Raw genomic sequence first — 12805 nt, 5'->3', positions numbered from 1 at the left:
TTTCCTACAGTGACATCTCCCGTGGCATTGTTTCCCACGGTGGCATCTGCAACAGCGGTGGCATCTCCCCTGGTGACATTTCCTACAGTGACATCTCCCGTGGCATTGTTTCCCACGGTGGCATCTGCAACAGCGGTGGCACCTCCCATGACATCATCACCCATGGTGGCACCTCCCACAGGGACATGGCCAGCTGTGGTGGCATCTCCCGTGGTGGCATCTCCAGCAGTGACATGTCCAGCAGAGGTGGCATCTCCCACGGTGACATTTCCCACGGTGGTGGCATCTCCCATGGCTTCGGTTCCCACGGTGGCATCTGCAACGGTGACATTTCCAGCTGTGGTGGCACCTCCCACGGTGACATCTTCCATGGCATCATCTCTCAGGGTGACATTTCCTACAGGGACATCTCCAGCGGTGGTGGCATCCCCCATGGTGGCATCTCCAGCAGTGACATGTCCAGCAGAGGTGGCATCTGCCATGGTGACATTTCCCACGGTGGTGGCACCTCCCACGGTGATATCTGCAACAGCGGTGGCACCTCCCATGACATCATCACCCATGGTGGCATCTGCCACGGTGACATTTCCCACGGTGGTGGCATCTTCCATGGCATCGGCTCCCACGGTGACACCTGCAACGGTGACATCTGCAACAGCGGTGGCACCTCCCATGACATCATCACCCATGGTGGCATCTCCCATGGTGACATTTCCGATGGTGACATCTCCCACAGTGGTGGCTCTGCTCATGGTGACATCTCCCACGGTGACATCTCCCACGGTGGTGGCTCTGCTGATGGTGGCGTTTCCCGCGGTGGCACCTGCAAAGGTGACATCGGTGGTGACATCTCCAGTGGTGACACCTCCAACGGTGACATCTCCCGTGGTGGTGACATCTCCAACGGTGACATCACCAATGGTGACATCTCCCACGGTGGTGGCATCTCCCATGGTGGCATCTCCAATGGTGACATCTCCAATGGTGACACCTCCCGTGGTGACATCTCCAATGGTGACATCTCCAACAGTGTCATCTCCCACTGTGGTGACATCTCCAACGGTGACACCTCCAAAGGTGACACCTCCAATGGTGAGTGCCCTGCCCCGTCCCTTCCCTGGCCGCCACCTTCAAGGTGGGCGTGCTGGGCCCCTGGAGCTGCGACCCGCTGCTGGCGCGGGCGCTGCCGGACGTGGCCTCGCGCCTGGCGGTGGCGCGGCTCAACCGCGACCCGGCGCTGACCGCCGGCTACTGGTGGGACGCCGTGGTGATGTCCGAGGCCTGCGCCACGCCCCAGGCCGTGGCCGGAGTGGTCAGCGCCGAGCGCTACGCCAGCGCCATCGTGGGTCCCCTCAACCCCGCGGCCTGCGGCGCCGCCGGGCTGCTGGCCGCCGCCTGGAACAAGCCCTTGGTGTCCTGGGCGTGCGGCGCGGCCGGAGCGGCCGGAGCGGTCACTCTGGTCAGGCCGCTGCCCGCTCCGGCCGGCGTCCTGCACGCCGTGCTGCGGTACTTCCGCTGGGCGCACGTGGCCGTGGTGGCCGCGCCGCAGGACCTGTGGGTGGACACCGGGCAGGAGGTGGCCCGCGAGCTGAGGGCCAGGGGGCTGCCGGTCAGCGTGGTCACCGTGGCCGGAGAGGATGAGGAGGAGGCGGAGGAGGCGCTGAGGAGGGTCCAGAGGGCGGACGGGGTCAGAGGTGAGGGACGGGGGTGGAGGGGAGGGGGCTGGAGGGGGCATGGAGGTGGAGGTGGAGGTGGGATGGAGGTGGGAATAGAGGTGGAGGTGGAGATGGAGATGGAGATGGAGGTGGGGATGGAGGTGGAGACGAAGGTGGAGGTGGAATGGAGAGATGGAGGTGGGATGTAGAGATGGGGAGATGGAGGTGGAGGTGGAGGTGGGATGGAGATGGAGGTGGGATGGAGATGGAACAGAGGTGAGGGACGGGGGTGGAGGGGAGGGGCTGGAGGGGGGATGGAGGTGGAGGTGGAGGTGGGATGGAAAGATGGAGGTGGGAGGGGGCTGGAGGGGGCATGGAGGTGGAGGTGGAATGGAGAGATGGAGATGGGGGTGGAGATGGAGATGGAGTTGGAATGGAGAGATGGAGGTGGGATGGAGATGGAGGTGGGATGGAGATGGAAAGATGGAGATGGAGGCGGAGAGATGGAGATGGAGGTGGAGATGGAGGTGGAGACGAAGATGGAGGTGGGATGGAGGTGGAGGTGGAGATGGAGGTGAGGATGGGGATGGAGATGGAAGTGGAGATGGAGGTGGAGGTGAGATGAAGAGATGGAGGTGGAGATGGAGATATGGAGATGGAGGTGGGATGGAGGGGGAATGGAGGTGGGATGCAGACGGAGATGGAGATGGAAAGATGGAGGTGGAGATGGAGGTGAGGATGGAGGTGGAGATGGGGATGGAGGTTGGAGGGAGATGGAGACGGAAAAATGGAAGTGGAGATGGAGGTGGGGGTGGAGATGGGGATGGAGGTGAATGTGGAGGTGGAGGTGGAGGAGGGATGGAGGTGGAGGTGGAGATGGAGAGGGGATGGAGAGGTGGAGGTTGGAGGGAGGTGGAGCTGGAGATGGAAAGATGGAGGTGGAGGTGGAGAGATGGAGGTGGGATGGAGGTGGAGATGGAAATGAAGATGGAGATGAACATGGAGAGAGGGATGGAGATGGAGGAGGGATGGAGGGATGCAGGGATGGATGGAGATGGTGGACATGGGATGGACGGATGGATGGATGGATGGATGGATGGATGGATGGATGGATGGATGGATGGACAGATGGACAGATGCATGGATGGATGGACAGATGGATGGATGGATGGATGGATGGATGGATGGATGGATGGATGGACGGATGGATGCATGGAGGGACGGACGGACAGATGGACAGACGAAGGGTGGATGAAGATGGTGGACATGGATAGATGCATGGATGGACAGATGGATGGATGGATGGATGATGGATGCATGGAGGGACGGACGGACAGACGGACAGACGAAGGGTGGATGAAGATGGTGGACATGGGATGGATGGATGGATGGATGGATGATGGACGGATGGATGCATGGAGGGACAGACGGACAGACGAAGGGTGGATGAAAACAGACACAGCCATAACAGCGGAAGCCCAGGCGCGGTGCCCGCCGCCACCACCCCACGCCCACGTCGCCGGGATGGATGGATGGATGGATGGATGGATGATGGATGCATGGAGGGACAGACGGACAGACGAAGGGTGGATGAAAACAGACACAGCCAGAACAGCGGAAGCCCAGGCGCGGTGGCTGGCGCCACCACCCCACGCCCACGTCGCCGTGTCCCCGCGTGTCCCCGCGTGTCCCCCGGCAGTGGTGCTGATGTGCATGCACTCCGTGCTGCTGGGCGGCCGCGAGCAGAAGGTTCTCCTGGAGAAGGCCGAGGACCTGGGCATGACGGACGGCACCTTCGTCTTCGTCCCCTACGACGCGCTGACCTTCGCGCTGCCCTACCGCCGCGTGCCCTACCCCGTGCTGGCCAACAACACCAAGCTGCGCCTGGCCTACGACGCCGTGCTGACCATCACCATCGACTCGCCCGACGCCTCCTTCCACGAGGCCCTGGAGGAGGCCAAGGCGGCCTACGAGGTCCCTGCCAACCTCGACCCCGCGGAGGTGGGGCTGGGGGGAGTCTCGAGGGGGTTTGGGGGTTGTGTCTGGAGGGATTGGGGGTGTCTCCAGGGGGTTTGAGGGCATCTTGAGAGCTTTCAGGGTGTCTTGAGAGGGTTTGGGGGCATCTCAAGAGGGTTGAGGGTATCTCCAGGAGGTTTGAGCGCATCTCGAGAGGGTTTGAGGTTATCTTGAGGGGTTTGGGGGTGCCTTGAGGGGGTTTGAGGGCATCTCAAGAGGTTTGGGGGTGTCTTGAGAGGGTTTGAAGGCATCTCAAGAGGATTGGGGGCATCTCAAGGGGGTTTTGGGGTACCTTCAGGAGATTTGGGGCATCTCCAGGGGCATCTCTGGAGGACTGGGTGGACAAGGCCACCAACTAGGGATGGAGGTGACCGTGGCCAAGGGGAGATGACCATGGCCAGTGGGAGATGACTGTGGCCATCTTGCCTTGACCATGACCATCTTGGTTGATCATGGCCAATGGGAGATGACCATGACCATCTTCATTGACCATGGCCAGTGGGAGATGACCATGACCATCTTGGTTGACCATGGCCAATGGGAGACGACCATGACCATCTTGGTTGACCATGGCCAATGGGACGAAAACAGACACAGCCATAACAGCGGAAGCCCAGGCGCGGTGCCCGCCGCCACCACCCCACGCCCACGTCGCCGTGTCCCCGCGTGTCCCCGCGTGTCCCCCGGCAGTGGTGCTGATGTGCATGCACTCCGTGCTGCTGGGCGGCCGCGAGCAGAAGGTTCTCCTGGAGAAGGCCGAGGACCTGGGCATGACGGACGGCACCTTCGTCTTCGTCCCCTACGACGCGCTGACCTTCGCGCTGCCCTACCGCCGCGTGCCCTACCCCGTGCTGGCCAACAACACCAAGCTGCGCCTGGCCTACGACGCCGTGCTGACCATCACCATCGACTCGCCCGACGCCTCCTTCCACGAGGCCCTGGAGGAGGCCAAGGCGGCCTACGAGGTCCCTGCCAACCTCGACCCCGCGGAGGTGGGGCTGGGGGGAGTCTCGAGGGGGTTTGGGGGTTGTGTCTGGAGGGATTGGGGGTGTCTCCAGGGGGTTTGAGGGCATCTTGAGAGCTTTCAGGGTGTCTTGAGAGGGTTTGGGGGCATCTCAAGAGGGTTGAGGGTATCTCCAGGAGGTTTGAGCGCATCTCGAGAGGGTTTGAGGTTATCTTGAGGGGTTTGAGGATATCTTGAGGGGTTTGAGGATATCTTGAGGGGTTTGGGGGTGCCTTGAGGGGGTTTGAGGGCATCTCAAGAGGTTTGGGGGCATCTCGAGAGGGTTGAGGCTATCTTGAGAGGGTTTGGGGGCATCTTGAGAGGTTTGGGGGCATCTCAAGGGGGTTTTGGGGTACCTTCAGGAGATTTGGGGCATCTCCAGGGGCATCTCTGGAGGACTGAGACGACCATGACCATCTTGGTTGACCATGGCCAATGGGAGACGACCATGACCATCTTCGTTGACCATGGCCAATGGGACAACACCATGACCATCTTGGTTGACCATGGCCAATGGGAGATGACCATGACCATCTTGGTTGACCATGGCCAATGGAAGATGACTATGGCCGTCTTGCCTTGACCACGGCCGATGAGAGATAAGCATGGTCAGCACAAGATGACCATGACCGACATGAGATGACCATGGCCAATGGGAGATGACCATGACCATCTTGGTTGACCATGGCCAATGGGACATCACCATGACCATCTTGGTTGACCATGGCCAATGGGAGACGACCATGACCATCTTGGTTGACCATGGCCAATGGGAGACGACCATGACCATCTTGGTTGACCATGGCCAATGCAAGCTGACCGTGGACACCTCCACTGACCACGGCCAACACCAAACAACCATACCCAACCCAACCCAACCCAACCCAACCCAATCCCCCGAGCTGCCCACCCTGGCGTCACCCCCACGTCCCACCTGTCCCCCCGCCAGGTCCACCCGCTCTTCTCCACCATCTACAACTCCATCTACTTCCTGGCCACGGCGGTGGAGGCCGCGCGCCGCAGCGGCCGCTGGGTGATGGGCACCAGCGTGGCCGACCACGCCCGCGACTTCCAGCTGCAGGGCTTCTGCCAGACCTTCACCGTGGACCGGGACGGCGACGTCTCGGTGCCCTACGTGGTGCTGGACACGGACGGCAAGGGCCACCACCTGTGGGCGGTCTACGGGCTGGAGCCGGGCACGCGCGGCCTCAGCTACCGCAGCCACAGCCCCCACTGGCCCCACAGCGCCAGCCCGGCCACCGACGCCGGCTGCTGGTTCGACTCCGGCGCCATCTGCAACGGCGGTGAGCGGGGTCACCGGTGGGGCGGGAGGGGAGGGGTGGTGGTGGTGGTGGTGGAGGTGGGTCTGGGTCTGCTGTGGTGCCACCATGGTGCTGGATGATTTGGATCATGGTGCCACCGTGGTTTTGGATCATCTGTGGTGCCACCATGGTTCTGGATGATTGGGATCATGGTGCCACCATGGTTTTGGATCATCTGTGGTGCCACCATGGTGCTGGATGATTGGGATCATGGTGCCACCGTGGTTTTGGATCATCTGTGGTGCCACCATGGTGCTGGATGATTGGTCCCCTCCCTGGTCGAGGTGCCACCATGGTTGTTGGTGCCACCATGGTGCTGAACCAGTGGTCCCCTCCCTGGTCGAGGTGCCACCATGGTTGTGGTGCCACCATGGAGCTGGAGCAGCCGTGGTTCCCCCATGGTCGTGGTGCCACCACGGTTGTGGTGCCACAATGGTTTTGGATCATCTGTGGTGCCACCATGGTGCTGGATGATTGGGATCATGGTGCCACTGTGGTTCTGGATCATCTGTGGTGCCACCATGGTGCTGGAATGGCCGTGGTGGTGATGGTGGTAGGCACGGTTCTGGGTCTGCCGTGGTGCCACCATGGTGCTGGATGATTGGGATCGTGGTGCCACCGTGGTTTTGGATAATCTGTGGTGCCACCACGGTTCTGGGTGCCCTCATGGTCATGGTGCCACCGTGGAACTGGATGATCGGGGTCATGGTGCCACCACGGTGCTGGACCAGTGGTGATGGTGGTAGGCACGGTTCTGGGTCTGCCGTGGTGCCACCATGGTGCTGAACCAGTGGTGCCCTCCCTGGTCATGGTGCCACCACGGTTGTGATGCCACAATGGTTCTGGGTCATCTGTGGTGTCACCATGGTCGTGGTGCCACCACGGTGCTGGACCGGCCGTGGTGGTGCCGCCATGGTTCTGGGCCAACTGGGGTCATGGTGCCACCATGCCCATGTGTCCATCTGCCCGTGTGTCCATCTGCCCATCTGTCCATCTGTCCATCTGCCCGTGTGTCCATCTGCCCCTGTGTCCCTCTGTCCGTGTGTCCCTCTGCCCGTGTGTCCCTCTGTCCGTCCATCCTCTCCCGGCTCCACCGTGTTCACCCACAGGTGACCTCCAGTGCCACAGGGTGACATCGGTTCCCCGGGTGACCACATCGCCCTGGTCACCCCTGGTCACTCCTGTGGTCACTCCTGATCACTCCTGGTCACCTTTGGCCACTCCCGGTCACCCCTGGTCACTCCTAGTCACTCCTGTGGTCACCTCTGGTCACCCCTGGTCACTCCTGTGGTCACTCCTGGTCATCCCTGGTCACTCCCAGTCACCCCTGGTCACCCCTGGTCACCCTTGGCCACTCCTGGTCACCCCTGGTCACTCCCGGTCACTCCCGGTCCCTCCTGGTCACTCCTAGTCCCCCCTGGCGACTTCTGGTCACCCCTGGTCACTCCTGGTCACTCCTGGTCCCCCCTGGTCACCCCTGGTCACTCCTGTGGTCACCCCTGGTCACCCCTGTCCCTCCTGGTCACTCCTGGTCATCCCTGGTCATCCCTAGTCACTCCTGGTCACTCCTGGTCCCCCCTGGTCACCCCTGGTCACTCCTGTGGTCACCCCTGGTCACCCCTGTCCCTCCTGGTCACTCCTGGTCATCCCTGGTCATCCCTAGTCACTCCTGGTCACTCCTGGTCCCCCCTGGTCACCCCTGGTCACTCCTGTGGTCACCCCTGGTCACCCCTGTCCCTCCTGGTCACTCCTGGTCATCCCTGGTCATCCCTAGTCACTCCTGGTCACTCCTGGTCACCTCTGGTCACTCCTGGTCACCCCTGGTCATCCCTGGTCACCTCTGGTAACCCTTGGCCACTCCTAGTCACCCCTGGTTATCCCTGGTCACCCTTGGTCCCTCCTGGACACCCCTGGTCACTCCTGGTCACTCCCGGTCACTCCTAGTCCCCCCATGTCACTTCTGGTCATCCCTGGTCACCCCTGGTCACTCCTAATCACCCTGGTCACTCTGGTCACCCCTGTGGTCACTCTAGTCACCCCTGTGGTCACTCTGGTCACCCCTGTGGTCACTCTGGTCACTCCCATGCTCACTCTGGTCACCCCTGTGGTCACTCCCGTGGTGGTCACCCCTGTGGTCACTCTGGTCACTCCCATGCTCACTCTGGTCACCCCTGTGGTCACTCTGGTCACTCTGGTCACTCCCCTGGTCACTCTGGTCACCCCCGTGGTCACTCTGGTCACTCCCGTGGTCACTCTGGTCACTCCCATGCTCACTCTGGTCACCCCTGTGGTCACTCTGGTCACCCCTGTGGTCACTCTGGTCACTCCCATGCTCACTCTGGTCACCCCTGTGGTCACTCCCGTGGTCACTCTGGTCATTCTGGTCACTCCCGTGGTCTCTCCGCAGGGATGGACGCCGGCTTCGTCTTCTTCCTCTTCCTCCTCATCGCCGCCCTCGTCGCGGCCGGCGCCGCCCTGGCCTGCCACATCAGGTGGGTGGCCCTGATGGCCTTGGTGGCCCTGGTGGCCTTGGTGGCCTTGGTGGCCTTGGTGGCCATGGTGGCCCTGGTGGCCCTGGTGGCCTTGGTGGCCTTGGTGGCCTTGGTGGCCCTGGTGGCCTTGGTGGCCTTGGTGGCCCTGGTGGCCTTGGTGGCCTTGGTGGCCTTGGTGGCCCTGGTGGCCTTGGTGGCCCTGGTGGCCCTGGTGGCCTTGGTGGCCCTGGTGGCCTTGGTGGCCCTGCTGTCCCCTCAGCACCGCCGTGTCCCTGCCCTGGTGGCCCTGGTGGCAGCTCGGTGTCCCCACACCAGAGCGTTCCTGCTGTCCCCAAAGTCCCTTCACTGTCCCCACTGTCCCCAGTGTCACTTGGCTGTCCCTGCTGTCCCTGGTGTCACCTCGCTGTCCCCTGTGTCACCTGGCTGTCCCCAATGTCCCCCCATTGTCCCCAATGTCCCCAGTGTCCCCAACCCCCACAGTGTCCCAAATGTCCCCCCTGTCCCCAGTGTCCCCTCATTGTCCTCAATGTCCCAAATGTCCCCAATGTCCCCTCGTTGTCCCTATGTCCCCAGTGTCCCCAATGTCCCCAATGTCCCTGACATCCCCAATGTCCCCTTGTTGTCCCCAATCCCCCAGTGTCCCTGCTGTCCCCAATGCCCCCGATGTCCCCAGTGTCACCCCAACGTTCCAGTACCCCCAATGTCCCCAGTGTCCCCAATGTCCCCGTGTCCCCAGTGTCCCCGTGTCCCCAATGTCACAGCAGGGACAGCAGTGGGGACACTGGGGACAGTGGGGACATTAATGGGGACACTGGGGACAGCAGAGACATTGAGATGGGGGACACTGGGGACATTGGGGACGTGAGGGGACATTTGGGACACTGGGGACATTGCAGGGATTGGGACCTTGGGGGGATTGGGGGTGAGGACATTGAGGGGGTTGGGAACACTGGGGACAGCAGTGAGTGGCCCCGCTGTGGCCCCGGTGTGACCCCGCTGTCCCCCTGTCCCCTCCCAGGTGGACAGCCTCCCCCCTCCCCACCTGCGGGGGCGACAAGGCCAGGCCACCTCCCAGGGGACAGCGGTGGCCACAGCTTGGGGACCCCGGCCCCGCCCCCGGCGATGAGTGACAGCTGATCACAGCCCCGCCCCTGGGAAATGATTGACAGCTGATCACAGCCCCGCCCCTGGTGTGACCCCGCTGTCCCCCTGTCCCCTCCCAGGTGGACAGCAGCCACACCAGCCTGGCCGGGCAGAGCGGGGGCGACGCCCGCAGCGCCCACGGCGCCCCCGGCCCCGACACCACCAACGTGGCCGTGGCCGAGGTGAGACCCCGCCCCCCGCCCGGAGATGATTGACAGCTGATCACAGCTCCTGGGAAATTATTGACAGCTGATCTCAGGCCCGCTGGGAAATGATTGACAGCTGATCACAGCTCCTGGGAAATGATTGACAGCTGATCACAGCCCCGCCCCTGAGAAATGATTGACAGCTGATCACAGCTCCTGGGAAATGATTGACAGCTGATCACAGCTCCTGGGAGATGATTGACAGCTGATCACAGCCCTGCCCCTGAGAGATGATTGGCAGCTGATCTCAGCCCCGCCCCTGAGAGATGATTGACAGCTGATCTCAGGCCCTGGGCGATGATTGGCAGCTGATAACCACAACCAGGAGATGATTGACAGCTGTTCTCAGCTGCCTGGGGTGATAATTGACAGCTGATCACAGCCCCGCCCCTGAGAGGTGATTGACAGCTGATCTCAGCTACCTGGGGCGATGATTGACAGCTGATCTCAGCCCCACCCCTGAGAGGTGATTGACAGCTGATCTCAGCTTCTCTGGGCAATGATTGACAGCTAACTCCTGCACCCTGGGAGATGATTGACAGCTGATCACAGCCCCGCCCCTGAGAGATGATTGACAGCTGATGTCAGGCCCTGGGTAATGATTGGCAGGTGATAACCACACCCAGGAGATGATTGACAGCTGATCTCAGCTGCCTGGGGCGACGATTGACAGCTGATCTCAGCTCCTGGGCGATGATTGACAGATGATAACCACACCTAGGAGATGATTGACAGCTGATTCTGGCTCCACCCCTAGGAAAATGATTGACAGCCATGCCCCACCCTGGGCAGTGATTGACAGCTGGCCCCGCCCCCAGACAATTATATACAGCTGTGTCCCGCCCCGGGCGCTGATTGACAGCTGGCCCCGCCCCCGGGATGATTGATTGACAGCTGGCCCCGCCCCCGGGCGGTGATTGACAGCTGCTTTCCCGCAGGATAACGCGAGGGGCAGCAGCAACCTCCCCCTGCTGCTGCTGCTGTTTAACCAGCAGGGCCTTGTCGCCTCCGTGCAGGTAAGAGCGGCCCCAGCACCCCAAAACCGACCCAGGCACCCCAAAACCGACCCGGCACCCCAAAACTGCCCCTAAACTGACCCAGGCACCCCAAAACTGCCCCGGCACCCCAAAACCGACCCGGCACCCCAAAACTCACCCCAAAACTGACCCAGGCACCCCAAAACCAACCCCGGCACCCCAAAACTGACCCAGGCACCCCAAAACTGCTCCTAAACCAACCCCGGCACCCCAAAACTGCCCCAGCTACCCCAAAACTGTCCCTAAACCAACCCCAGCACCCCAAAACTGACCCTGTCACCCCAAAACCCACTTCAAAACTGCCCCAGGCACCCCAAAACTGCCCCCAAACCTACCTCGGCAGCCCAAAACCCACCCCAAAACCAACCTCAAAACCCAAAACCTACCCCAAAACCGACGCCAGTCACCCCAAAACCCACTCCAAAACTGCCCCAGTCACCCCAAAACTACCCCTGTCACCCCAAAACCCGCCCCAAAACTGACCCCAGCACCCCAAAACTGGCTCCAAAACCCACCCCAGCACCTCAAAACCGACCCTGGCAACCCAAAACTGACCCCAACCCGCCCCAGGCACCCCAAAACTGCCTCTAAGCTGCCCTGAGTCACCCCAAATCCCAAACCCACCCTGATCCCACCCAAACCTGCCCCGATCCCCCCCAAAACTGTTCCAAACCTGTCCTCATTCACCCCAAAACCGCCCCAAAACCTCCTCCAGTCACCCCAAAACCACCCCTATTCACCCCAAAACCGCCCCAGTGACCCCAAAACTGTCCCAAACTCACCCCGAGTCACCCAAAAACCACCCCAAAACCACCCCCAGTCACCCCAAAACCACCCCTATTCACCCCAAAACCGCCCCAGTGACCCCAAAACTGACCCCAACCCGCCCCAGGCACCCCAAAACTGCCTCTAAGCTGCCCTGAGTCACCCCAAATCCCAAACCCACCCTGATCCCACCCAAGCCTGCCCCGATCCCCCCCAAAACTGTCCCAAACCTGTCCTCCTTCGCCCCAAAACATCATCCAGTCATCCCAAGACCCCAAAACTGTCCCAAACTCACCCCGAGTCACCCAAAAACCACCCCAAAACCACCCCCAGTCACCCCAAAACCACCCCTATTCACCCCAAAACCGCCGCTATTCACCCCAAAACCTCCCCAGTCACCCCAAACTGCCCCAAAACCACCCCAAACCCACCCTGAGTCACCCCAAATCCCAAAACCACCCTGATCCCACCCAAGCCTGCCCCGATCCCCCCCAAAACTGTCCCAAACCTGTCCTCATTCGCCCCAAAACCTCCTCCAGTCATACCGCCCCAGTGACTATTCACCCCAAAACCATCCCTATTCACCCCAAAACCGCCCCAGTGACCCCAAAATTGTCCCAAATCCACCAAGTCACCCCAAAACCGCCCCTATTCACCCCAAACCCACCCCGAGTGACCTCAAACCCGCCCCCAGTCACCCCAAAACCGCCCCCGAGTGTCCCCCGGTGTGGGGGGGCCGAGGTGTCAGCCCTGCCCCCTGCCCCTCCCCCGCAGGGTGACTGGGTGTGGCTGAAGAAGTTCCCGGGGGAGCAGCACACGGAGGTGAAACCGGCCACCAAGCTGGCCTTCTGCAAGGTGAGGGACACGGGGACACGGGGACACCGGGGGACACCGAGGGACACCGGGGGACATGGGGACACTGGGACATTGAGGGGACACCGGGGGGCACGGGGACACCGGGGCATTGAGGGGACATGGGGACATTGAGGGGTTGTGGGACATTGAGGGGACATGGGGACACCGGGGGACAGGGGGACACTGGGACATTGAGGGGATAGGGACACTGGGGGGACATGGGGACACCGGGGGACATAGAGACATTGAGGGGACACCGGGGGGGGCATGGGGACATTGAGGGGACACCGGGGGACACCAGGGGGCACCGG

The 12805-nt window shown here is 61.8% G+C and overlaps 1 protein-coding gene across 1 annotated transcript in view; it reads left to right on the top strand.

Annotated features, from left to right (window-relative positions):
• Positions 1–1114: 1114 nt before the first annotated feature.
• The window catches only part of LOC121340599 (retinal guanylyl cyclase 1-like), a gene marked incomplete at both ends in the record, with an annotated part of 22474 nt that continues 10783 nt past the window's right edge, over positions 1115–12805 (top strand). The window contains 8 exons of the mRNA XM_041413463.1: positions 1115–1694; positions 3355–3656; positions 4289–4663; positions 5624–5978; positions 8404–8528; positions 9712–9813; positions 10755–10853; positions 12414–12494. Coding sequence (XP_041269397.1) covers positions 1115–1694; positions 3355–3656; positions 4289–4663; positions 5624–5978; positions 8404–8528; positions 9712–9813; positions 10755–10853; positions 12414–12494 — 2019 coding nt within the window. The remainder of the gene's footprint in view (positions 1695–3354; positions 3657–4288; positions 4664–5623; positions 5979–8403; positions 8529–9711; positions 9814–10754; positions 10854–12413; positions 12495–12805) is intronic.

The sequence above is a fragment of the Onychostruthus taczanowskii genome, unplaced genomic scaffold (assembly GCF_017590055.1).
Source record: "Onychostruthus taczanowskii isolate IOZ18803 unplaced genomic scaffold, ASM1759005v1 scaffold410, whole genome shotgun sequence".
NCBI classification, from domain to species: Eukaryota; Metazoa; Chordata; class Aves; order Passeriformes; family Passeridae; genus Onychostruthus; species Onychostruthus taczanowskii.
Note: the sequence above shows the minus strand (reverse complement) of the source record. Positions and strands in the feature narration are given on the sequence as shown.